The sequence below is a fragment of the Aegilops tauschii genome, chromosome 3 (assembly GCF_002575655.3).
Source record: "Aegilops tauschii subsp. strangulata cultivar AL8/78 chromosome 3, Aet v6.0, whole genome shotgun sequence".
Classification (NCBI taxonomy): Eukaryota; Viridiplantae; Streptophyta; class Magnoliopsida; order Poales; family Poaceae; genus Aegilops; species Aegilops tauschii.
The window spans coordinates 624871114-624895985 of record NC_053037.3 but is presented as its reverse complement, the minus strand read 5'-3'; the positions used below and the strand labels follow the sequence as shown (position 1 = coordinate 624895985).

Here is a 24872-nt window from a genome sequence, read left to right as displayed (position 1 = left end):
TTTGAATTTATTAAATATTTTCTAAAATTTAAATGCCAAGAAATGCACTTAGTTGCTTAAATAGTGCGGACGGACCCAGATTTTTTTTCCAAATTTTACATGTTACCATAGTGGTGTGTGTCAAGTGTATACATTTTTTAGGGCACCCCTCCCTCTCGAAACCTATCTTCTTGCTCGGATATGCTCTGGTTTGTAACAGTGTACATGACAGCTTTTCCAAAACATTCTAAAATTTAAGCCACACCCTGTATGGGTTATATAATCACACCACGCCAAGTTTCGTGATTTTTTAGTTTTATTTGAATTGCTGAAAATTAGAATGACAATACCACCATGTTTGTGCTCGATTCTCGGCCACCTAGTGTCTAGGACCCTTTTTCTTTCCTTACATAAGCCTTAAACATTGGCTAAAGACCACAAATAAGATTTATCAAGACCTGTAGTTCAAATTTGAATTATATCTATTAAATACCTAGAAATGCATTTAACAACTTAAATATAGCAAACAAACCTTAGAAATGTCACTAATTTTAAGGCCAAATGATGAACCGGTGGTCACTAATTTGCCTCCAAACTTGACATATGCCCTCTCAAAACCTAGTTTCTTCCTCAGAGATGGTCCGGTTTGTAAGCAGTCTATGTGGCAACTTCTGTGAAAGATTCTCAAATTTTTAGCACAGTCTTTAGGGATCATATCATGACACTATGGCAAGTTCCGTGATTTTTGAGAATTCTGAGAACTAAAATGGCAATAACCAACATGTTGGTGTTCGAGCCTCCAGAACCTCGCGTCTAGGACACATTTTCTTTCCTTACATGAGTCCTAAGCATAGACTAAAGACTAACAATAATATTTTTCAAGCCATTTATGATGATTATTTCATGTACCCACAGTTTAAATTTGAATTATGTTCATTGAGTGTCAGTTTGGTTGGCATCCTGGCCTTCTCGTGGCTGGTCACAAACTTCCCTTAAATTCGTCTGTTTGGTTAGCGCCCTGAACAATCGAACAAGTGTCTGGTTGGAGCAAACCAACTGTGGCATCGTCATTAGCTTGGGCCCGGCCATCTATTTTGGACACCTGGTGCACAGAATTCCCTAACGGACGCTCATTGCGTCGAACTGTTGCAATTTCGCACAGGGAGATCGAGCGATCGATTGGCTTGGGCCGGCCCGTTAAATCGTTTCAGCGATCCTGGCTCCGGAATATTCTAGAGGTTTACACCGAAATCACTAATTAAGGAGTACTCGTTGCAAAGAACACTCCACCTTCTCGGGTCGCGACCTGCGAGTTTTCCCTTTTTTCGTAGATCCGTTTATTCAAAATGTTTTTTCTCTTAAACCGTGCATCCAAATCTCGAACCGTTTTCATCATTGGATTCCTCGCGTCGAGATCTTCAAAACCAGATCCCATGTTGATAGGTTTAGACGAACCTTTTTTTTCATGAAAAAATCGAACGAAAAAACCGAACCGGTTGCACGGGTTTTTTTCCTTTCCGAAAGAGGCATGCCCGTGCCTCTCGCGAAATCACAACCGTGCCTCTCGTGGAAGCAAAACCGTGACTCTCGTGGAAGAAAAAAAAACAAAAAACACGTTTTTTTTCGTTTCCGAGAGGCACGGCCGTGACTCTGGCGAAAGCACAACCGTGCCTCTCGCGAAAGCAAAACCGTGACTCTCACGAAAGAAAATATACAGAAAACGTGTATTTTTTTCCCTTTCCGAGAGGCACGGCCGTGACTCTCGCGAAAGCACAACCGTGCCTCTCGCGGAAGCAAAAGCGTGACTCTCGCGAAAGAAAAAAACAGAAAACGCGTTTTGTTTTTTCCTTTTCGAGAGGCACGGCCGTGACTCTCGCGAAAGCACAACCGTGACTCTCGCAGAAGCAAAACTGTGACTCTCGTGAAAGAAAAAAAAGAAAAAACGTGTTTTTTTCCGTTTCCGAAAGGCACGGCCGTGACTCTCGCTAAAGCACAACCGTACCTCTCGCGGAAGAAAAATCGTGACTTTCACAAAAGAAAAAAAATGAAAGCGCGTTTTTTGGCTAAGGAAGACCGGGAGAAACCAAAATGTCGAAAAACCCGGAAAAAAACCGTTTAAAAAGCCGAAAACACGTGCGGAAAAATAAAATAAAAATAAAATTCGGACGAAGCGTCCAGAGCGCGCCAAGTGTCGCTGATCGTTATAAGGCTCCCGAAGGAGCGCTCGTTAACTAGTTGCTCTCGGTTTACGCCCAGGTTTTTCCAGTATGGGCAACCTTCTAGAAGGTTGTTTAACCATTTTTTCTTTTTATGTTTTCCTGTTTCTCTTTTTCTCCTTTTTTTCCTTTTTATGTTTATTTTTATTTATGTTTTCCCTTTGTTATGTTTATTTTTTCTCTCTCTTTCCTTTTTATTTTATTTCATTTTCTCTGTCATGTTCATTTTCCTTTTTTCTTTATATTTCATTTTTTTTCCTTTTTTTCTTTTTTCTTTTTTTCCGGGTTATATTGTTTGAACATTTAAAATAATATTCAGAATTTCAAAAAAGTGTTCTCGTTTCATATTTGTTCACAATTCTTGAAAAATATTCGTGTTTCATAAAATGTTCAGGAATTTCAAAAAATGTTCTTGTTTTCAAAAAAAATCATAATTTTAAAAAATGTTGGTTTTCAAAAAATGTTCAAGAATTTCAACTCGTTTCCAAAACTTTGCTCCCAATTTCAAAAATGTTTCTGTTTCAAGAAGTAAAGGAATTTCCAAAAATGTTCTCATTTTTTAAATATGTCACAATATAAAAAAAATGTTCGTGTGTCCAAAAATATTCAGGATATACAAAAAATATTCTCATTCTCAAAGTTTGTTCATAAATTCCGAAAAAATGTTAACGCTTAAAGAAAATTCGTGGCTTCAACATTTCGTTCACAATTTCAAACAAAATTTCCATGTTTCTAATTTTGTTTGCATTTCAAAAAAAAGCATAGAAATATGAATGTTGTTCTCATATTTGTTCATGCTCTTAATTGTTTTTAATAATTTTAAAAATGTTCTTGTTACCAGATTTTTTTCAAAATAAAAAATTGTTCGTGATGTTTGAAAGTATTCGGGATTTTTAGAAAATGTTCACATTTTCCATAGTTTGTTTGGTTTTTCAGAAAATGTTCAACTTTTATAAAATGTTCGCATTTTACAAAACAGTTTGGGATTAGCAAAAAAAATTCCTGTTTTTTTAATTAGAATTAAAAAATGGTTTACTTTTCAAAATAAGTTTAAAATATCAAAAAAAGTTGTGTCATTTCAACACGTTCACAATTTTAAAGAAATGTTTTTAAAATGTTTCCAAATCTCAACCTGTGTTGTATGTTCTTATATGGTTTTGGGCCTTCATGTCCAGCAGATGATGTGTGTTGTATTGGCTAACAGCTCATGGTTAGGAGCCTACACTATGCGAGGTCTCGGAATGGAATCTTGCTTGTCTCAGATGTTTATTTTTTGTCGCGCGATAGGAAACAACAAGAGGCACATTGGTGGGCCGGCCCAAGCGGAGGATTGCATGTGCGAAGCCCCGCCATTCTGCCGTAGAATGCGGCAGATACGAGGGCCCCTGGTGCATGCCTATCTATAAATTAATACTAAAATAGTCGGCTGGCCTGATGGGCTCCACACTAGTAGAGATCATTAGCTCCTAGGTGAAAACGCCATGCTCCGAGACGCGATGACAATGTCGGTGTTGCTTCCCTCTTCTCGGTGTTGCTACGGGTCCCCTCACGGTGTCGGGGATCCTACGTGAGAAGCCCAGTCCATCTTGTCGGGCTCAATGGTGGGGGGTGCTTCTGTCATTACCATCTTGAGTTCGTCATTGCGGAGCCCCGGTATCTTAGCTGGTCAGTGACTTCGAGCATGCCTTATCCCTAACATGTAGCGCTCACGACTCTAGCGTGGGGGTGCCTCCAGTGATCTCCTATCTTATACATGTGTCGCCATGATCTTTGCTCTCGGTCCATGTTATCTCTTGGCAGGAGTGGTGTTCCACGACCTGGAGCGAGTGGGCAGTCGCAACTGCAAATCGGCCCCTTCCGGAGATGGCTCGGTGTGTTCGGTACTACAGTGTTCGATGGTTTCTCAAGACGGCGCGGTTCTGGTCCTGTTCAGTAGTCTTGGGTGTCTCTTGTTAGATGTGGTGTTTCCTCTTCTGTCATTCAATGTTGGGCTAGCTGCACTTGTGCCGCTTGCTTGGATGCCGCATCGACCATATATCCCATAGAATAAGTCACCTAAGAACCTCATAAGAGGATCCTTCCTTCCTTGTAGCAATAAGTATTCTACACATCATGTGGTTTGTTTGTTTGCAAGAGCACATATGATATAGTATTACATCTTGGATGTGAAGTTTTATGATTGGTGTTGGGTTTCGTTGGTCAAATCGATAGCCAAAGCCTAAACCCCAAAACGCGTGGGGGGCGCACGGTACCATTCCATGCCCGATCCAGCATGATGAGATTCCAGGTGGCAGGTGCCTAGCCGCATCATCCACCGTATATCCTACAAGAGGTGGCGCAGATAGCAACCTCGTAAAAAGCTCCTTTGTTCCTTAGACAAATAAGTATTCTAAAGATCGTGTTGGAATTTCTCGTGTCCGTTTGTTTGTGTGACTAGTAAATCCGTACGGGCAATGCACATTCATATTAGACGGTATATTAGTTGCACCTAGGTAGCATATTATTTATGTGGTAATTATGTGTAGCGCTGAAATTGTTATTTGGTATGATATTAACTGCACGCTGAACGCGTTGAGCGTTCACCATTGGATAGCCTGCGTCATTGGATGGGCCTAGTTTGATGGCCGAGATTTGTTGGGTCTGCCCCTTTGGTCCTTATATATACAATCTTGGATGCAGTGGATGATTGATTGGTTGAACCATGATCAACACTATGTGACACAAGGAACATCGCCGGTTGTTCCTCTGCATGCTTGTTCAGGGTTCAGAAAACAGACCGCTTGTTCAAACTGTCTCTACGCAGATAACCTGATTCATCTTGCAATCAGTGTCAGGATCAAGAAAGCTGCAGCCAGATCTGTAGACGCGACACAGATAAACGGTGTTTCACTGTGCTTCAACAGAGGAACGACTGCAAGAAACAGGAAATCTACTCTCTTCCAACAGATGAATACAGAGAAAAATTGCTCTGAGAAAAACAGAGAGGAGCTTTGTGCCTCCTCCTCTGCCGTGCACGCGAAATCGATGAGCAAACAGAATCCAATCTCCGTGACTGACGGGCAACTAGGTAATCTGTTGCTGAGGCAGCTGGAGTGCAGTTGAGCAGAATTCATCCTCCCTGGGTCGTGGTGGTCGTTCAGTACATTGATTGCCACTAAATGGATGCTGGTGGCAGCTGAGCTGAGCTGAGATGTGCAGCTGAGCTGTGGCTTCTGCTCCGAGGTTCGACCTCGACCCGCCCCAATTAAACCGCCGGGGACCCGCCCGCAAGCAGCCGCAGCTATAACCCCGCCCCGCGTCGTCCCCTCCGCACCACCAGAGATCCGGCCGGCGGCACGAGAAGAAGCAGCAGCGGAGACGATGGCGGCCGTGAAGCGCGCCTACCTCGCCGTCTACAACTGGGCCGTCTTCTTCGGATGGTCCGTCCCTTCTTCCCACGCTGCTTGATCTCTCCTTCCACATCGAGTTCTTGATTGATGAGGATCCGTGCGCGCGTGGGTGCAGGGCGCAGGTGCTCTACTTCGCCGTGGACGCGCTGCTCCGGTCGGGGCACGAGGGCGTGTACGCCGCCGTCGAGCGGCCGCTCCAGCTCGCGCAGACCGCCGCCGTCCTCGAGGTACGCCGCCCGCTGGATCTTGCTTCTTTCTCTCGATCTGTTCAGTCCTGACTTCTGAGCCCTGCATCCTGCGTGTCCCATGCCAGATCCTCCACGGGCTCGTCGGGCTGGTGAGGTCGCCGGTGTCGGCCACGCTGCCGCAGATCGGGTCGCGCCTCTTCGTCACCTGGGGCATCCTCTGGAGCTTCCCCGAGGTGCGGTGTTCTTCTCTCTGAACATGGCGTCTCTCTCTGTTCTTCTTGCGGCGAGCATACCTGATGCTCTGTTTTCTTGTACGGCTCTGCAGACCAGGACACACATCCTGGTGAGCTCCTTGGTCATCAGCTGGTCCATCACCGAGGTATGTATGTATCCACCAATGAGTTCACTAAGATCATCATGCATGCTCCTTGTAAGCTAGAGATTACAGATCTTCAAATTAACTGTGTTATCAAGCCGCGAGGCGCCGCTGTTGCTGTTAGAATAACTGAAAATGTCTTCCTGAAATATGGATGGTTTTAATATATTGATGTTGCTGTTCAAGGTTGAATTTCAAGATACTTGTGAGAGGAATTTCACACAAAATTGCTAGCTTAATTCACTATACTATAGCTTAATTCACTATACATTACACCAGGGGAGGTGTGTATCATCAGGGTAGTGCTGAGTCAACTAGAAGTCAGAGGCACTAATATGTGCACATTACTTACTGCCGTATATTTTCCAATCATGTATCCTAGTATTTGTATGATTAATCCCAAATTAGACAAATCAGGTTAATAATGCTCATGTAACAGAAAAAGAACACCAGAAACTTCAAACTTGAATGGAAAGAACCTTTAAAGCAGAGGATGACAGAGTAATTGTGCTGCATATTATTATTCATCAAGCCCTATAGGTTGCCAGAGTCATGGCGTATGGTCCATGGTTTGTTAAAATGTGTTTATCTCAAATTATCCGATCCCTTCATTGAAATGAAGGAATTGTAAATTCTGCAGCTTTCAGACACCTAGTTAGTTACTCTAGTGTTGGGTGTTCAAATGCAGATTATTAGGTACTCTTTTTTCGGCACAAAAGAGCTGTTTGGATCTGCACCATCATCGCTTCTATGGCTTAGGTGAGGCTACATTACACTGCTTTAACTCTGCATAAGGTTGCAGATTGTAAGTCAGCGCAACATTAAATAATTATATAAAGAATGAATCTTTACATCGAATCGAACCTGGATGTGTGCAGGTATAGCTCATTCCTAGTAATGTACCCAACCGGCATCAGCAGCGAGGTTGGCTTGATATACATTGCATTGCAGTTCATCAAGGTATCATCTTTTCTGATGAAATCCATTAGAGCAGTTGATCAATGCACTTATAAATTGTATGCATGTTGCTAATTTATGCTTCTTCATTCGAATTTACAATGGCAGGCATCGGAGAAGTACTGCATTAGAATGCCCAACAAATGGAACTATTCATTTGATTACTTCTACGCATCAATCCTGGTACTCCTAGTCTACGTTCCAGGTACCTTTTCTTGTCCTCGCTATCGATTCATGCCTGAATCATCTACACCTAGTGTGTGTGCGCTTACTGTGGATAAATTAACTTTGGACACAGGAAGCCCACATATGTACACGTACATGCTTGGGCAGCGCAAGAAGGCGCTTGCAAACTCGAAGACTGCGTAACTTATTGATGCTTCTTACAAGATTTGGTGGCATATCATTGTGTTTTTTCTCATTTATGTCAGAAAATCAAAAGTATGTTCTTGTTCGGCACCAGCTGTGTTTAGGATCATCAAACTCTTGTGTCATGTAGATGTGGTTGTTGCTGAATTAGCATTTGGTTGCTAGATACAACGTCTAAACAGTAATGACCAGCAATTTTTTTTTTGCCGTAAACCTTGCTGAAAGCCAAAATGTACCTACCAGATGTCTACACTTATTTTGAACAATATTTCCGAGGTGCAGAAGGAATACCACAAACATATACTCCCGCCGTTCCTAAATATAAGCCTTTTTAGAGATTTCAATACAGATTACATACACAGCAAAATAAGTGAATCTACACTCTAAAATATGTCTATATACATCTGCATTTATAAACGGAGGGAGTAGTAATTACTAAAATTATATAACTAATACCGTTACGAACACATTGATAGAATTGCAGGCAATAACTGACATCTTTACTAGTACTGTATAATATATCAAAGCTCCTATATTGTATAGACAACTGGCTCTGGGGGGAAGAGCCACGTCGTACATCTGAAAAAAAGATCTCTCTGTGGCCGGCTTATGATCTTGGATCTCATGCGGACCACCTCGCCCGTGTGGGCAAAATAGACTGCATCCTTCTCTACCTCTCCACATGCATGAATGGACTTGCAAAAGTATCTGCTGATGAAGAGTGCCTGGCCATGTAGTCCATTCGTTACTGGCACCCATGCCCCCCTGGTGATGTCGGCCTCGTACACATCTGAGCTGCAGGTGTAGCTATGCGGGGGTTGATGCAATTTCCGTCTCACCATGAGCAACTTCCCAAGTGACTCGACGATCTGCGAGGTAGTGATGAAGAGGTCATCAGATTTGTCATAGTAGATGTCTTCGCTAATCGAGTGGATGCCGGTGTTCTCTGTCATCGCATATCGTGAACGGCCTTTGTCATGTTCTCCGTTTAGAGTTTCACCATCTTGTTCACTCTTATCCTTGGCAACATATTTGTGGTATTTCTCATCAACATCGCTCCACAAGTCATAGCCATCATCAAGCGATGGGTATGGCCACACACGGAAGACATCGATGTTGCTCCACACGTCAGAACGATCACCGGCCTTGGACGGGTGCCTTATGACACGCTTGGCTCTAGTAACGATGGGTGTACCGTCGGCGCCGAAAGCGATATCGAGGGATATGAGGTCGTCCGCCTTGGTGATCCCATAGAGCCTATCTCTGATGAAGACGATGTCAATGATGTAGACGAAGGGAGCCGATCGTGGCCGCGGCAGCCACACGCCCTTCCCCAGGTTGATAGGGCAATTGTAGTTGTTGGTCATAAGAGCGGCAACGTCATGCGGGGTTGACCGCATGAGCACCTTGCGGACCTCGAAAAACAGGGATGCATTATTACTGATAAGAGTGTCTAGCTCAGGGAGCGGCACGGTCATCTCGGAGAAAGGATTGTGCAAGAGGTAGCTATTCGTTTTGGAGGCATTGTTGACGACGATGCAACGGAGGGCGATCCAGTCATCGGTGGAACCAATGCACGTCGCGTCCTCGGGTAAGGAGGAGAGGCGGTGGTCCCGCCATGCGGTGGTGGGAGGAGCACGACGCGCGGAAGCGAGCCAGGCTGTTTTGAAGCCTCCGTAGCAGTCACACCGGCGACCTGAAGCTGCGGCGGTGGCCGGTGGCGGTCAGGAGGCGGTCGATGAGGAGGGCCTAGGATGTCACCCGGGAGCTCGGACCATGGTGGACACGACGACGCCATTGATCGATCGGTCAAGCTAGCTAGTCGATGATCGATCGGACCGGATTGGGCTCTCCGATTCAAAACGAACCTGGTTGCCCAGTGCACGTACGCTTCCTTCAATGGTACGTACTCCTTCCGTTCCTAAATATTTGTTTTTTTAGAGATTTCAAATGGACTACCACATACAGATGTATATAGACATATTTTAGAGCGTAGATTCACTCATTTTGCTCCGTATGTAGTCATTTATTGAAATCTCTAGAAAGACAAATATTTAGAAACGGAGGGAGTATATTCTTCTGATCTTTTAGTGGTTCAGTTGGATTTCCGTTAGCTAGAAACGTGGGTCAGTTACAATCCAAACAAAACTAGTACCTGACAAAAGAGATGCTATACAAAATCTATGGTGTGATTATGTCTCATCTAGATGTAACATAATATGTCACATTTAAAAAGATGCTATACACACGACAGTCTGAAAACGATTTCCGGACGACGCATCTCATCAAGCCGTCCGTGCGTACTGCACACCTAGACAGCACCATCAATCCTCCATCGTGCATAGTTCGTCTGGCAAACTGTCCTTCATGTAGTAGTTTTGCATCTAAAATGACGTCACCCCTATTTGTGGCCCCTTGTTGAAAACTTCCTCCCACTGTTTGGTTTTCTTATTGTCCAGCCAGCCGCTGTTTTATTATTTGTTTGTTCTTTTTTTTTTTCTTTTTTGTATTGCCCAACCCAGCTTCTGGGAACAAGACGTAAAAAAGCACTCTAATCAAGAATCAAACTTCCAACCTCAGACTACTAAACGTGTATTTGTAGCCACAAGAACAAATAGCTGTTGGTGGCAAATTATCAATGCGCATTTTTAATAACTCAATGAATTGTCAGATCTGAAACCTTTTCCAACATTGAGTGAAAATTTGTGAATAATTTTGAAAATGGGAATAATTTTTGAAAATTCTGAACATTTTCTCAAAACATGAACACATTTTGAAAATGAGAACACTTTTTGAAATTCACATACATTTTTTGAAAACCTGATATTTTTATCAAAATATGTTTTTTTGAGTTCGTGAACAATTTTTGAAAATGGTAACATGTTTTGAACATTCGAAACATTTCCTATATACAAACTGAACTTTTTTAGTGTGTGGTGAACTATTTTTAATATACGCTGAACATTTCCTTTAACAAACTAAACTTTTCTTTAGTGTATGGTGAACCTTTTTAGATTTTTAGTGCGTATTTGTATGCGCTGATCATCGTGCATACCTTTATATCTTTGCCTTGTATATATGCTAGTGCCAGTATGTAGCTCGACTTAGTCACGTAAGAGGCAAAAAATAAATCGGCCATATTTACGAGGGGATGGTGGACTTGGAACTGAGGCAAAAAAATTCAGGCCCAGTTGTGAGTCAAATAATGGACTTGCAAAGGAAGAAAAAACGACGAAAGAGACTAGTTGCATGTCAATGATGGACTTGCAACTCAGACAAATATAAATGGTCGACACGGCTGCGGGTCGATGATAGACTTGCAACTGAGATAATAAAAAGGGTCGGGCCCAGTTGTGAGTCAATGTTGGACCTGCAATTGGGTAAAGTTAACGTTAGGCACAATTACAAGTCGAGAGTGGACTTGTAGTTAGGGCAACTAAAAGGATCAAAGGCCCAGTTTCATGTCAATGGAGGACTTGCAACTAGGACAAAAAACTTTGGGCCCAGTTTCATGTCAATGGAGGACTTGCAACTAGGACAAAAAAACTTTGGGCCCAGTTACAAGTCGTTGGTTGAGTTGCAACTCCGGCAAAGAAAACGATCAAGACCCAGTTTGATCGATGGCTATCTTGCAACTGGGATAAATAAAGGGGCGGGCCGAGTTGCCAGTCGATGGTTAACTTGCAACTAGGACAAGAAAAGTCAATACCTAGTTGTGAGTCTGATGGTGGACATGCAACTATGGCGAAACAAATGTCAAACCCAGTTGCAAGTTAATAGTTGACTTGCAAATAATGGAGAAAGAAGGCAGGCCCAGTTGCAAAACAAAAACAAACATTGAGCCCAGTTGTGAGCTGATGGGTGGACTTGTAACCGGAGATTAAAAAAAGTCTGGCCTGGTTGCAAGTCAAGAATGGACATGCAACTGGGGGCAAAAAAGATCAAAGGCCCAATTGCATACCAATGATGGACATACAACTGGGAAAGAAAATGGATCGGGCCTATTTGCGAGTCATTGGTTAACTAGAAATTGTGACAAAAAAAGATTAAGAGCCCAGTTGTGTGTCGATATAGTTTTCTTGCAACTGGGATAAAAAAAGGAACATGTATAGTTGTGAGTCGTTGGTTAACTTTAAACTAGGACGAGAAAAGCCAGTGTCTAGTTACGAGCCAGTGTCTAGTTACGAGTCTATGGTGGACTTGCAACTAAGGCGGAAAAAGATTCAGGTCAGTTCCAAGTACATCCTCAACTTGCAACTAATGAAGAAAATGACTATGGTCCAGTTGCAAGTTGGTGGCGTGGATAAGGCGGCCTAGTATGGCATGGATAAGGCGGCTACTCCCGATGGTCGTCTTCTCGTCAAGCTGGTGGCGTGGCATCCACTCCACGTGGCTGCGGTGTCCCCTTCCGGAGATGGCAGCGGATGGTTGGGACTGATGAACTACTGTTTAGCCGCCCATGTCACCCGGATCTGATGGTGGACGGGTCCGGCTGGCTGCCGGTGTCCCAATTTGTCTTTGTTGTGGAGGGCACCGTGCAGGTCACTATTGAGGTGCAACCTTGCGGGATGAAGCCCAAAGGCTGCTATGTGGGTTTTAGCGGGTCTCACTTTGTCCGGTTCGACGGCGACAACACAAGATCGACTTCCACTTGATGGTGCTTCTAAAGCATCAGGTCTCAATCTTCGGGGTGTAAAGTATAGGTCAGACTCGTATAGTTATACCTGGCATCGACGATGTTTTTGTCTCACCATCTTGTTGAAGGCATTCCTTGCCTATGCTCATACCTGTTCTTCATGATGAAAACCTAGAATCTACGTTTGGTGGTTTGATACGGTAACGGCAGTGCTTGAGCGCCGTTTCCTTCATAAAGGTGTTGATGTTGAAGAACAGTTAAACGTTCTGGTTGTCCATTAACTCAAATTAATTGCATGCTCTAGAACAATGACTCGAAAAATGATCAATTTAGGTCCTAAACTCATGAATTTCATCAAATAAGGCCAAAACCTATACGAAAGAGAAAAAACCAGCTGCGTGGATGCCACGTCAACGCTCCCTAGACCGGTCGTGAACTTACTATTTTCATAGGAATATATTTGCAAATTTGCCATTTTTTCACAAACCAAAGGGCATATGGGGGAAAAAGATATGAAAACAGATAGATTCACCTAGAACTTGAACCAAGGACCTTCCTTCGGCATTGGCAGGAGTCTAGCTAACCACTAGAACCTTTTTTTGCGGGAAAACTTCCAATCTATTCATCTTCAATCATGGCAGTACAACGAACACCAGAAATAAAAATTACATCCAGATCCGTAGACCACCTAGCGACAACTACAAGCACTGAAGCGAGTCGAAGGCGCGCCGCCGTCATCGCCCCTCCATCGCCAGAGTCGGGCACAACTTGTTGTAGTAGACAGTCGGGAAGTCGTCGTGCTAAGGCCACATAGGACCAGCACCCCAGAACAGCAACGGCCGCCGATGAAGAATAACGTAGACCGGAAGGATCCAAACCAAAGACACGCCAATGTAGACAAACAACGACGAGATCCGAGCAAACCCACCAAAGATAGATCTGCCGGAGACACACCTCCACACGCCCACCAACGATGCTAGACGCACCGTCGGAATGGGGGCTAGACGGGGAGACCTTTATTCCATCTTCAGGGAGCCGCCACCGTCTCGCCTCCTTGAGCAGGACACAAACCCTAACAAAATTGAAAAAAAAAACTAAAAACGGAGCCCTCCCGCCAGCCCTTGCCAGGATCCATCACGCCTCCATGGCCCTAGGGCCACCGGAGACGAGGCGGACGTGCGACGGTGCCGGCGAGAGACACGAACCCTAACTTTCTTTCTTGAAGGAGGAGAAGGAAGCTTTGTATTCAAGTCACCTAGCTAACCACTCGAACCTACAAGTTAATCTACTCTGACGCAGCCCATTCTTCATATAGAAATGACGCCTTTGCGTTTAACCTTTTTAAGATTACATACAATCTGCTCCCTGGACAGATTGATTTCCTTCGGTTATTCCTCATTCAATTTTCACCTGTTGGCAATCGTATCATGTTCCTTTGACATCAATTATTTCGAAAGCACTTTTTAATAAAAAAATATAAGCCCGTTAGTCAGTCATCTTCTGACTAATAACAAGAAATTTTGAAACTCAAAGATTTAACTAAAAGTTAAAATCTTTATGTGGTATCTTCATAGGGGAGTTATGCTAATCAAAGACAATCTCAACTGGTTAGGGAAGAAGTGTTACTTTTGTGCTCATGACGAGACATCAAACACCACTTTTTCCAATGCAAATTTGCATGTTCTACATGGTCAGTCATCCAAATAGTGTCAAATTTGTATCCGTCATCAAGTGTTGCCAATATATTTGGTCATGGGTTAGATGGTATTCCAAATAGTTTCAAAACGCTAATAAAGATGTGAGCGTAGGCCTTACTTTGGTCGCTTTGGCTATGTAGAAATGATTTGGTTTTAATGACAAAAATGCTTCTCCTCTGCAGGTTATTTTCCGGTGTACGCACTTGCTTTGTCTGTGGTCTACTATACAACGACCGGAGCACCAACCGTTGTTCAAGACGGTATGTACGCGGTTAGAGCAGGAGGCTATGGAGGTTTTCTCCCAACATGCATGACAGCATAACCTCCGAATCGATCCATCGCCGCTTACAATACGAGGGTCAATCAATAATACAACAATTCAGGCATCCTATAATTTCTACACTGCAATATATGATCCCGTCGCTGCCAGGTGCTTTTGACCGGAGAAAATATCACGTTACATGCTGTAACCGTGTGTGCTTGTGCCAGCCTCATAAAACTCCATCTAGCTGGCCTGCTTTCGAGTATTTGTGCGTCTCTCGTATCGTATATCAGTCTACCGTGGCCAAAAGTATCAGCCGGAGCTTGCCAGGACAGTACTTCGGTGAGCAAAAGACATCAGGACCTGCTTCAACATCAGGCCGGCGTCTCGCATTAGGCAGCAGCACTTCGCAGGTTTTACCGGCCAAGTCGTGGACCAGCATCACCGCCCCTTCTTCAGATCAATCTTGCACACACAGATCGATAAGAACATAGATGCCTTCGTCGCTGTCAACCATCGTGAGGTAAATTCGTCCTATGACATGCTGGATAGGTGGTCTGATGGGATTCAAGATTCGGAATCTCAAGGAGGATCATGTTCATAGAAGAGGAAGAGACTGCTATATGTAGATCACACCATATTTCCGAATTGATTCTATTGTAAATGTGGCAGTATGGGACCCTCGAACCTCGATGATGTGGAGCAGGGGTTCTCTAATCTCCATGATAAGGGGTGTCGAACTTAAAGCAAAAAGGATATCGTGGAGTTCTTCTCGGCAACCTGTCGGGAGTTGTTTATGTTTTTTTTTTTGAAAAGGGGATAACCCCGGTCTCTGCATCAGGACGATGCATGCAGCCATATATTATTAATAGTGCAAAATCCAGCAGCTGAACACAATGGACCCGAAAATAAAGCGGGAAACAAACCCTGAGGTCGTATACCTCGCGACAATGCCTCCCCAGATAGCCACTAGTCCCTATGATACAAGATACAACATAACCGAAAAATACACAACTCCTAAGCTATGCCTTCAAGAAGGAATCGCCGCATGTGCATCAATGATGGCGGGTCCACCACAAGGTTGAACTCCGGATTCTCATCCACAAAACCAAGCTTCAATCCACCACCTTCAGTAAGACACGACACAGGCGTGCGACGACAAAGTCTGATCAGAGATCTTGTGTTTCCACCGGAGTGCATAAACTCGTCGCTGAACCCGTCTGTACCATCCGCCCTTATCCGTCTACCGGCACCTCGATAGCCGGATACCTCCGGAGGAGAGAACAAAAGACAAAGATATCCCATACCGCTTGGCTCCCGCTACTGTCGCACCACTTTGATCTGACAGCCACAGGCTAAACATGACACCTCCGCTAGAGCCACCGTGCATTACCTGCCGGTAGCAAAGCATGACTTGACGTCTCCATATAAGCCGCTGTGCGTAGCATTCGCTGGTAGCACATCCACCGGTGGCTTCACCTGCCGGCGACAGGCACCGCCCGACAACTCCGAAAGATGCACATGTATCACCTGCCGAGCCGCATCGAATCCGATCCGTTGATGGAAGGGACGTCCCATATCGCCACCAGCCTCAGAAGGCCATCACCACCTCGAGATCCAGACTCCGAATCGTCCGCACGATCCCGGAGTCCGCCGCCGTTGATGAAGAGGGGTTGTCGACCTGATTCCGGGCACTATAGGGAGTACCCACCGTCGCGCCAGCCGCTGTCGTTGCCCATACGACGACAACAATCGCCGTGATCCTGCATCCAGCGCCGTCAACGTGGGGGAAGCTCCGGCCGCCACGCGCGTCCTACAACGTCCCTGGGAGCGGGATCCCAAGATCCGCCATCACCGATGTCGCCACAAGGACCCACCACCCCTGGCACGTCATCCCTAGCGGAGGGGATGCCGCCACCGCCATGACCGAAGCCGCTGCTCCGGGGATCAAGCACTGCCACTTTGCTATGTCCTCTCCCAATCCCCCCCCCCCCCCCCGCTATGAAGCCGCCGGAGCAGCGCCGAACCGCCGGGACGACGAAGATCAAGGGCGATCTCGCGCCTACAATCCCTCCAGATCACGGGGCTACAGCTGAGATCCCCGCCGCCCCCATCACTGGCGGCGCCCGGGCTTAGCCGACGCTCGTCTCCGGGGATGACGATGTGGAGGAGACGGAGGGAGGGGGCGGCGGCTGGAGCGCTAGCGACAACCCCCCCCCCCCCCCCCCCCCCCCGATCGCCCTGGAGGGAGCGATACGAGGGGGTACAGTAGGGAGGGTGTGGAGTTTCTTTGGAGATCCGTAAAGAATAGATCGTGGAGGTTTCTTTTTCTTTTTTTTTCAAGATTACACAATAGGAGGCCTAATGAATGGGGAAATCGATGAGGGAAAAACCGGGTGGAAAAACCAAGCAGATCTCTTACCTCAGCGGTCAATTTTTATGATTAACACAAAATCAACAGATATAAAGGGGTAATTGAAGTAGAAGTAAGAAATCTTCCTCCCTTTAATAGTAGGTACTTATATAGATTGAGTTTATAGGTTGCCAAAGTCATGGATATGGTCTACGGTTTGTGAAAATGTGCTGATTACATGATTGATATGAACAAATGGTAAATTCTGCAGCTTTTGAAGACTTAGTTAGTTACTCTAGTGTTCAATATTACAATGCAGATTATAAGTACCCTTTTTTCAGCACAAAAGAGCTGTTCTGATCTGCCCCATCAAAGCTTCTATGGCCTAGGTGAGGCTACACTACACTGCTACTAGGCTTAACTCGGCATAAGGTTGCAGATTGTAAGTCAGCGCAACATTATGATTATGTAAAGAATAAATTATTACATCGAGTCGAACCTGGATGTCTGCAGGTACCCAACCGGCATCAGCAGCGAGGTTGGCTTGATATACATTGCGTTGCTGTTCATTAAGGTATTATCTTTTCTGATGAAATCCACTAGAGCAATTGATCAATGCACTCACAAACTGTACGAATGTTGCTAATTTTCCTGTTTTCACATTTAATTGATAATGACAGGCATCAGAGAAGTACCGCATCAGAATGCCCAACAAATGGAACTATTCATTTGATTACTTCTATGCATCAATCCTGGTACTCCTGTTGACATCAGATTTTGGCATGATCGAAAATATAATTAAGAAGGCCTTAAATGGAAAAGTGCTCAAAGTGAGGAAGTTTCGTATCGTCAAAAGGAGAAACTTTGATATTTGGGTCATAGCCATCCGGTCTCATCTCTAAGGCCGAAATTGTGTTCGAAGTACTGAGATTTTGTATCTAGAACACTATTCGGCTGATTACACCCTCAAGATGGCCTCGGATGAAGGAGCACTCTAAAGGAATTGTCTTCGTATCGTCGAGGCGATCGATTTTCATATATAAATAATCTCAATGCGAGTTCGTATGCAAAAGTTACAGTCAATATGGTGCGGACCAGCTAGGGATCAATATATTACGCTGGACATCAGACACATGTTGATGGATATCTGATACAATGCACGAGCAATTAGCCATTGAAGACGATCTCAGATCTAAAAGTGTTCAACATAAAAATTGTTCGTCTCGTTGAAAGGTTCAAGATTGATTTTGGGCCCGTTTCCATCCGAGGTCGTTTACCACCTCAAAAATTATCCGCAATGTGCAGTCAGTTTAAACCGAACAGTTTTGGAAAGTTCGGACAAAACCAATCCGAATTTGACTAGGGTTTGGACGTGAATCCAAGCCTTTTCCTTGCACGGGAAGTCCAGCCGCCTCTTATATACCTAAGGGGTGAAGGCCGATTGAACAACACACAATCAAACAAATCATCTACCACTTTTTATCTTTTATTTTTTCTCCTTAACCCTAGTTCTTCTTCTTCCTCGTTCTGCGTCTGTTCTTCTTGTTGCAGGGCGGCGAACCTCGAGGCCCTAGGGGCGATCAAGTCGACCTAGGGCAGCCCATAGCCGCCGTGCGCCCTGACGGGGTCCCTCCCGGGCGTGTGGGGTTTCGGTTCAACAAAAGCGCCCGCCGGATTGCCAGTGTACCGCGCTTCCGGACGGGTCTCCTTCGACGTGAGCTGCGGTGCATCACCCCGGGCGTCGAGGGTACACGGTGACGTGTTCGTGTGCAAACACACTTTTTGGCGACTCCGCTGAGGACGAAGCTTTGAACGGTCTCCGGCCCGTTCTTGCTACGAAGAGATCGTCATCTAGAGTTTGCAATCTACAAAGGTAACATGAATACCCAATTCACTTATGTAGATGCAAATAATGCATATGTTGTTGCTAGATCGTTTAATGAGCATAATGTATCGGCTAGCCCTAGCTTTATCAATCATGCATCTAATTATGTGCAAGAGCCGATGCAACAAAATCTCCATGCTTCTACCTCATATAATTTTAGCAACATGGAACATATGTATACGAACTCCCATGCATCGGCAGCCCCACAAATCCATATGCCGATGAACAACATGATGAGTTCCGTTAATCAAGTTGAAACACTTCACATAGGAACTTCTGATAGTATGCAACAAAGTGTTTCACTTTTTTATTCATCGGCAACTAGCTTGCAATATGTTAATCAAAACATGCCGGTGGATACGGGAATTGGCCATGCTACTACTAGTTATCCGGCCAATTACCCTCAATTGTCATATGCTACACCTCATGCTACTAATTGTTTGGCACCATATGCAACAATGGGTATTCATAATTCGGCTTCGCACCTTCACGCTAATAGCCGAATAAGTGAAAATTCTATAGGATCACATGTGTCTTCACCTAGTATCGTAGCATACAATATTTCACTTGCAAAATTACATAATTTTGGTGACATCTCGTTACCAAAAGAGTCTAAAAGTGTCGGGGGGCAATTCTATCCAGATTGGGACATTAAGAAAAATCTTACGTCTTTTTGGGACGAATGCAATGTTGTTCTACATGAATTAATAAAAGAGGGAAAGCCTATTAATTCTGCTGCAATTCAAGCTAGATTATGTCAAAAAGAGAAAGCATTGGGTGTTGATAAAATTATCAAAAAAGATGGTGATTCGGATAACAAAGTTAATTCGGCTATTGAAAAGACCGAATCAAATATTACGTATGTTGAATCTATTCTAGAAAAACAGGATGACAAGGTGTTGGGGAGCTATTCGAAAGAGGAACAACCTATCGTTCAAGTAACGCAACCATCATGCTCTCCCAACGTGTTTGAAAAGGTATGTCTAGCAAGTGATTTACCTATCTTCCGATTTGGTCGGCACTTTATTGTTGATGCTTCTATAAGAGAAATTCTCATAAGTAATTTTGAAAGACCAATGACGAAGGGAAATTTACTTGTTAGCAATAAAACTGTTATAGAACATATCGGTCAATCTATTGTGCCATTTATAAAGACCGATAGTGACCTATTATTGCAGCCAAAGTTTTCCCCATTGCTTTATCAAAATTTCATATCTAATTGGGTAGCTTTGCTTGTTTCTTACTTGGCTTGCACTTGGTCTCAATTGAGACATGTGTATTCTAACTATTTTCGTTTCAGAAATTTAAAGCCAAGGTCAAATTCTTTTGAGAAATCCGATGCTAATATAATATATTATCCAAATACATCGGAGATAGGGTGTAAAACACAATGCATAGCCGAATGGGGAGATTCTAAATCTGAACCATTCGTTTGCTTACTTCCAAAGCCGTTCGCACACCAAAATCGGCTAAAAAACAAAACGTATACCTTCGATTCAAACATGTGCGATCAAATCTTTGATTTGTTGTTGAAAAATAATTACATTAGAATTCTTGATCACCATGTCAAGCCATCTATCCAAGGACGAATTTATTGTAAGTTGCATGATTCATTCAAGCATAGTATTGAGGATTGCAGTTTCGTCAAATAGTTAAATCGGCCATTGATAAAGGACGATTGAAATTTGTTGAGACACCAAGAGATAACGAGTCTATTCCAATTGGTCCCGATGGTAAAAGGTTTTTGCATCGGCTGATTCAAGGTGATCCATTTAAAGAGAAAGTAAAAACTGCAGGTAATGGGATCAAGCTTTCAAGTAAAGAAGTTGTTAAAGAGCATATATAATGAACATAATCTTGAGGGCGAGAATTCCATCGAAGCTACAATGGAGACGCCAAGGACTGGGGGGCAACAAGAAAATCTAAAGACCGGTGCAAGCACAACCAAAGAAAACAAAGGCCGACGTAAGCAAAAAGGTAAGAAGCCGAAAGTCACTTTCGCGCAACTATTGGAAAAATATCAGAAGATAAGTGAGGAGAACTGTGCTTATCGACCAACTAATACAAAAGCATCAAGATCACCCCCTATGCGCAAATCCAAGAATCGGTATTGGCAAGAAGAGAATTTTAATGCAACGTGTTCATATCCTTATTTTGGGCCGCCAATGCCAATGTCGTAGATGCCTCCCTATGCTCATGTAGATCGATATTCATCATGGGACAGGTATGATACAATGGCACATTCCCCATCATATTTTAGACCATCTCACCATTGTTATGCAGCTCCAAGAAGATCAACGTTCAGTGAGCTGTCATATGTTCAAGACCGTTTCAATAAGAAAGAATCGGTCCGGAGCTCAAGAAAGAAGGAAGAGGTGATCAAACAAGTATATCGAGTTAAAAAAGATGGTCGCAAGAGTGCCAGTTCAGATTTGATCTTAAAGGATAAAGAGCCAATTAAAGTGTTAACATTGGCTACTAAAGGCAATGAGATGAAGCAATCAATTGTCGAGAATCAAAGTGTCAAATCTGAAGAAAAGAAGTTGAAAGTGCACAAGGTAAAACAAGAATTGTCATTAGTTCAAACAAAATCACAGCCGGGGCGCTCACTCGGCTTATCATATTGACAAAAAAGAAATTACGAAAACTTAGTGCACAAGAACTTGAAGAAAGGAACATGGCATGGGTTCCTAAAGGAAGTACTCAAAATAAGAATTATGTGAAAGCATCCATTACACGAAGTGCGGCAAAGATGAAGAAGAAAAAGAGTGAAAACTATGAAGGACCAAGCCAAAGGTTTCAACATCTTCGGTCCACACATTATCCATATTCTTCAACTATGTCGTTGATGCATATGCCATGGAATTCTTCATCAGGTATGATTGGTTACCCTCAATGGGCTTATTTTAATCCATGCATGCAATATAATTTTTTACATCATGAAAGGGTATTAGCAAATCATCATATGTTCAATTAGCTTCACTTTGTTGCTAATCTAAATGGCCGATATATACATATCGTCCTAAGCACGTACAAATGGCCGATGAAGTGTTGACATCGCGCTTAGAACAAACTTCATGCAAGCTATTTTTCGGCACACAAGTTTTGCCGAAAAACAGGGGGGGCATGTGTTGACACCAGATTTTGGCATGATCGAAAATATAATTAAGAAGGCCTTAAATGGAAAAGTGCTCAAAATGAGGAAGTTCCATATTGTCAAAAGGAGAAACTTTGATATTTGGGTCATAGCCATCCGGTCTCATCTCTAAGGCCGAAGTTGTGTTCGAAGTACTGAGATTTTGTATCTAGAATACTATTCGGCTGATTACATCCTCAAGATGGCCTCGGATGAAGGAGCACTCTAAAGGAATTGTCTCCGTATCATCGAGGCGATCGATTTTCATATATAAATCATCTCAATCCGAGTTCGCATGCAAAAGTTACAGTCAATATGGTGCGGACCAGCTAGGGATCAATATATTACGCTGGACATCAGACACATGTTGATGGATGTCTGATACAATGCGTGAGCAATTAGCCATTGAAGACGATCTCAGATCTAAAAGTGTTCAACATGAAAGTTGTTCATCTTGTCGAAATGTTCAAGATTGCTTTTGGGCTTGTTTTCATCCGAGGTCGTTTACCACCTCAAAAATTACCCGCAAGGTGCAGCCAGTTTAAACCGAACAGTTTTGAAAAGTTCGGACAAAACCAATCCGAATTTGACTAGGGTTTTGGACGTGAATCCAAGCCTCTTCCTTGCACGGGAAGTCCAGCCGCCTCTTATATACCTAAGGGGTGACGGCCGATTGAACAACACACAATCGAACAAATCATCTACCACTTTTTATCTTTTATTTTTTCTCCTTAACCCTAGTTCTTCTTCTTCCTCGTTCTTCGTCTGTTCTTCTTGTTGCAGGGCGGCGAACCTCGAGGCCCTAGGGACGATCAGGTCGACCTAGGGTAGCCCATAGCCACCATGCGCCCTGACGGGGTCCCTCCCGGGCGTGTGGGGTTTCGGGTCAACAAAAGCGCCCGTCGGATTGCCTGCGTACCGCGCTTCCGGACGGGTCTCCTTTGACGTGAGCTGCGGTGCATCACCCCCGGCGTCGAGGGTACACGGTGACGTGTTCGTGTGCGAACAACTCCTAGTCTACGTTCAGGTACCTTTTCCTGTCCTCGCCGACGATTCATGTCTCATTCATTAGCACCTAGTGTGTGTGCGCTTACCATATTAACTTTGGGTACAGGAAGCCCACATATGTACACCTACATGCTTGGGCAGCGTAAGAAGGCGCTTGCAAAGTCAAAAACCGCGTAAATCTTATCGATATGTCTTACAAAATTCAGTGACACATCACTATGTTTCTCATTTATGACAGAAAATCAAAAGTCTGTTCTTGTTGGACACTAGATTATTAAACTTTGTGTCATGTGAATGTGGTTGTTGCTGTATTTGCATTTGGTTGCTAGATACAATGTTAAACAGTAAAGACCAACATTTCATTTGACGTAAACCTTGCTGAATATAAGCTTTACCTACTGCTCCCTCTGTCCCGAAATACTTGTCCTAAATTTGTCTAGATACGGATCTAAATCTGTATCTTTTCATGTTTATATACATCTGTATCAGACAAATAATTTGGGACGTGTTTTGAACAATATTTTTTAGGTGTACAAGGAAAATCCACAAAGATGTAACTACAAAAATTCTCATAACTAATACCATTGTGAACACACTAATAGAATTGTTTTCAAAAACTGACATCTTTACTTTCAGTATCCAAGAGATTGATGCCATGTGATTCGCTTAACAGAGATAATTAAATTTTCTAATATCATATCCTATCCTATATTGTATCGACATCTGGCTCCGGGGGAAAGAGCCACATTGTCCATCTGAACCAAAGATTTCTCTGTGGCTGGCTTATGATCCTAGACCTCAGGTCGAGCACCTCGCCTGTGTCGGCAAAATAAACTGCATCCTTCTCTATCTCTCCAGATGCATGAATGGACTTGCAACAATATCTGCTAATGAAGAGTGCTTGGCCACACAGTCCATCCTTCACTGGCACCCATTCCCCCGCGGTGATGTTGGCCTCGAACACGTCCACGCTGCGTGTGTAGTAGTAACCAAGCGGAGGACAATGCAATTTCCGTCTCACCATGAGTAACTTCCCAAGAGACTCGACGATCTGCAATGTAGTGATCAAGAGCTCATCTGATTTGTCGTAGTGGATACCTTCGCTAATTGTGTTGTCGTTAGTGTTCTTTGTCATCATATATCGTACACGGTCTTCGTCATGCTCCCCGTTTAGGGTTTCACCACCTTGCTCGCCCTTATCCTTGGCAACATATTTGTGATATTTCTCATCGACATCGCTCCACAAGTCATAACCATCGTCAAGCTTGGATGGGTATGACCTCACACGGAGAAAATCAACATTACTCCACACTTTAGAATGATCACCGGCCTTGGGCAGGTGCCTTATGACACGCTTGGCTCTAGTAATGATGGGCATGCCATCTACACCGAAAGCAATGTCGAGGGAGATGAGGTCCTCTGCCTGGGTGATCCCGTAGAGTCTATCTCCGATGAAGACAATGTCAATGATGTAGATGAAGGGAGCCGATCGTAGCCTGGGCAGCCACACCCCCTTCCCGGGCCGGACCAGGATGATCGGGTAATTGTAGTTGTTGGTCAAGATAGCGACCACATCACGAGGGTTCGACCGCATGAGCACCTTGCGGACCTCCAAAAGAATAGAGACATTGTCGCCGATAAGAGTGTCTAACTCGGGGAGCGGCACAGTTATCTTGGAGAAAGGATTGTGCAAGAGGTAGCTATGCGTTTCGCGGGCATTGCCACAGGAATTGTCAATGACGACGCCCTGGAGGGCATTCCAGTCATCGGTGGAACCGATGCATTTCACGTTCTTCGGCAGGGAGGGGATGCGGCGACACCAGTTGTCAGAGCTTGTCATGAAATAGCCATACGTGAGAACGATCCACGGCAGACGTCGGGGTGGCCTTGGGAGATGCTCACGCGCGGTAGCACGCCAGGAAAGACACACCGCCTCAACCATGGTGTGGGCACGGTAATCCGCCCGGAAGCGAGCGCGGTCAACGGAGTCTGCCGTGCACCAGGAACAGTACGCCGCATGGAAGTGAGCTTGGTCGTCAGACTCCGTCGTGTGGTCGACAGAGTCCACTGCGTGGTGGTGGGAAGGGCAGGGTGCCGGCCGGAAGCAAGGCAGGGTGCCGGCCAGCAAGGAGGCGATGTGGTCGATGACGAGACCTAGGCTGTCACGCGGGAGGTCGGACCACGGCGGCTAGACTCGACGACCCCATGGATTGGTCGACCGCACGAGCACTTTGCGGACATCGAAAAGCCTAGAAGCGTCGGCAATAAAAGTGTCCAGCTGTTGTGCCAATGTCGTGTCGGAGAAATGATTGTGCAAGAGGTAGCTATGCACATCATCGACAACAACGCGACGGAGGGCGATCCAGTCGTCAGTGGAGCCAATGCACTCCGTGTTCTCCGGCAAGTAGGAGAGGCGGCGGC

At 44.4% G+C, this 24872-nt stretch overlaps 1 protein-coding gene across 2 annotated transcripts; it reads left to right on the top strand.

The window, feature by feature from the left end:
- Positions 1–5295: 5295 nt before the first annotated feature.
- Positions 5296–22869, top strand: LOC109766983 (very-long-chain (3R)-3-hydroxyacyl-CoA dehydratase PASTICCINO 2A). 2 transcript variants are annotated; one of them, XM_020325730.4, is made up of 8 exons: positions 5296–5614; positions 5700–5811; positions 5898–6005; positions 6098–6151; positions 6837–6907; positions 7027–7108; positions 7214–7310; positions 7404–7687. In XM_020325730.4, the coding sequence occupies exons 1-8, from the start codon at positions 5556–5558 to the stop codon at positions 7472–7474; spliced, it is 654 nt and encodes a 217-aa protein (XP_020181319.1). In that variant the 5' UTR covers positions 5296–5555; the 3' UTR covers positions 7475–7687. The 2 variants fall into 2 exon arrangements, with proteins under 2 accessions (XP_020181319.1, XP_020181320.1); XM_020325731.3 differs by lacking the exon at positions 7404–7687 and adding an exon at positions 22558–22869 and having other exon boundaries at positions 5330–5614.
- Positions 22870–24872: the final 2003 nt, after the last annotated feature.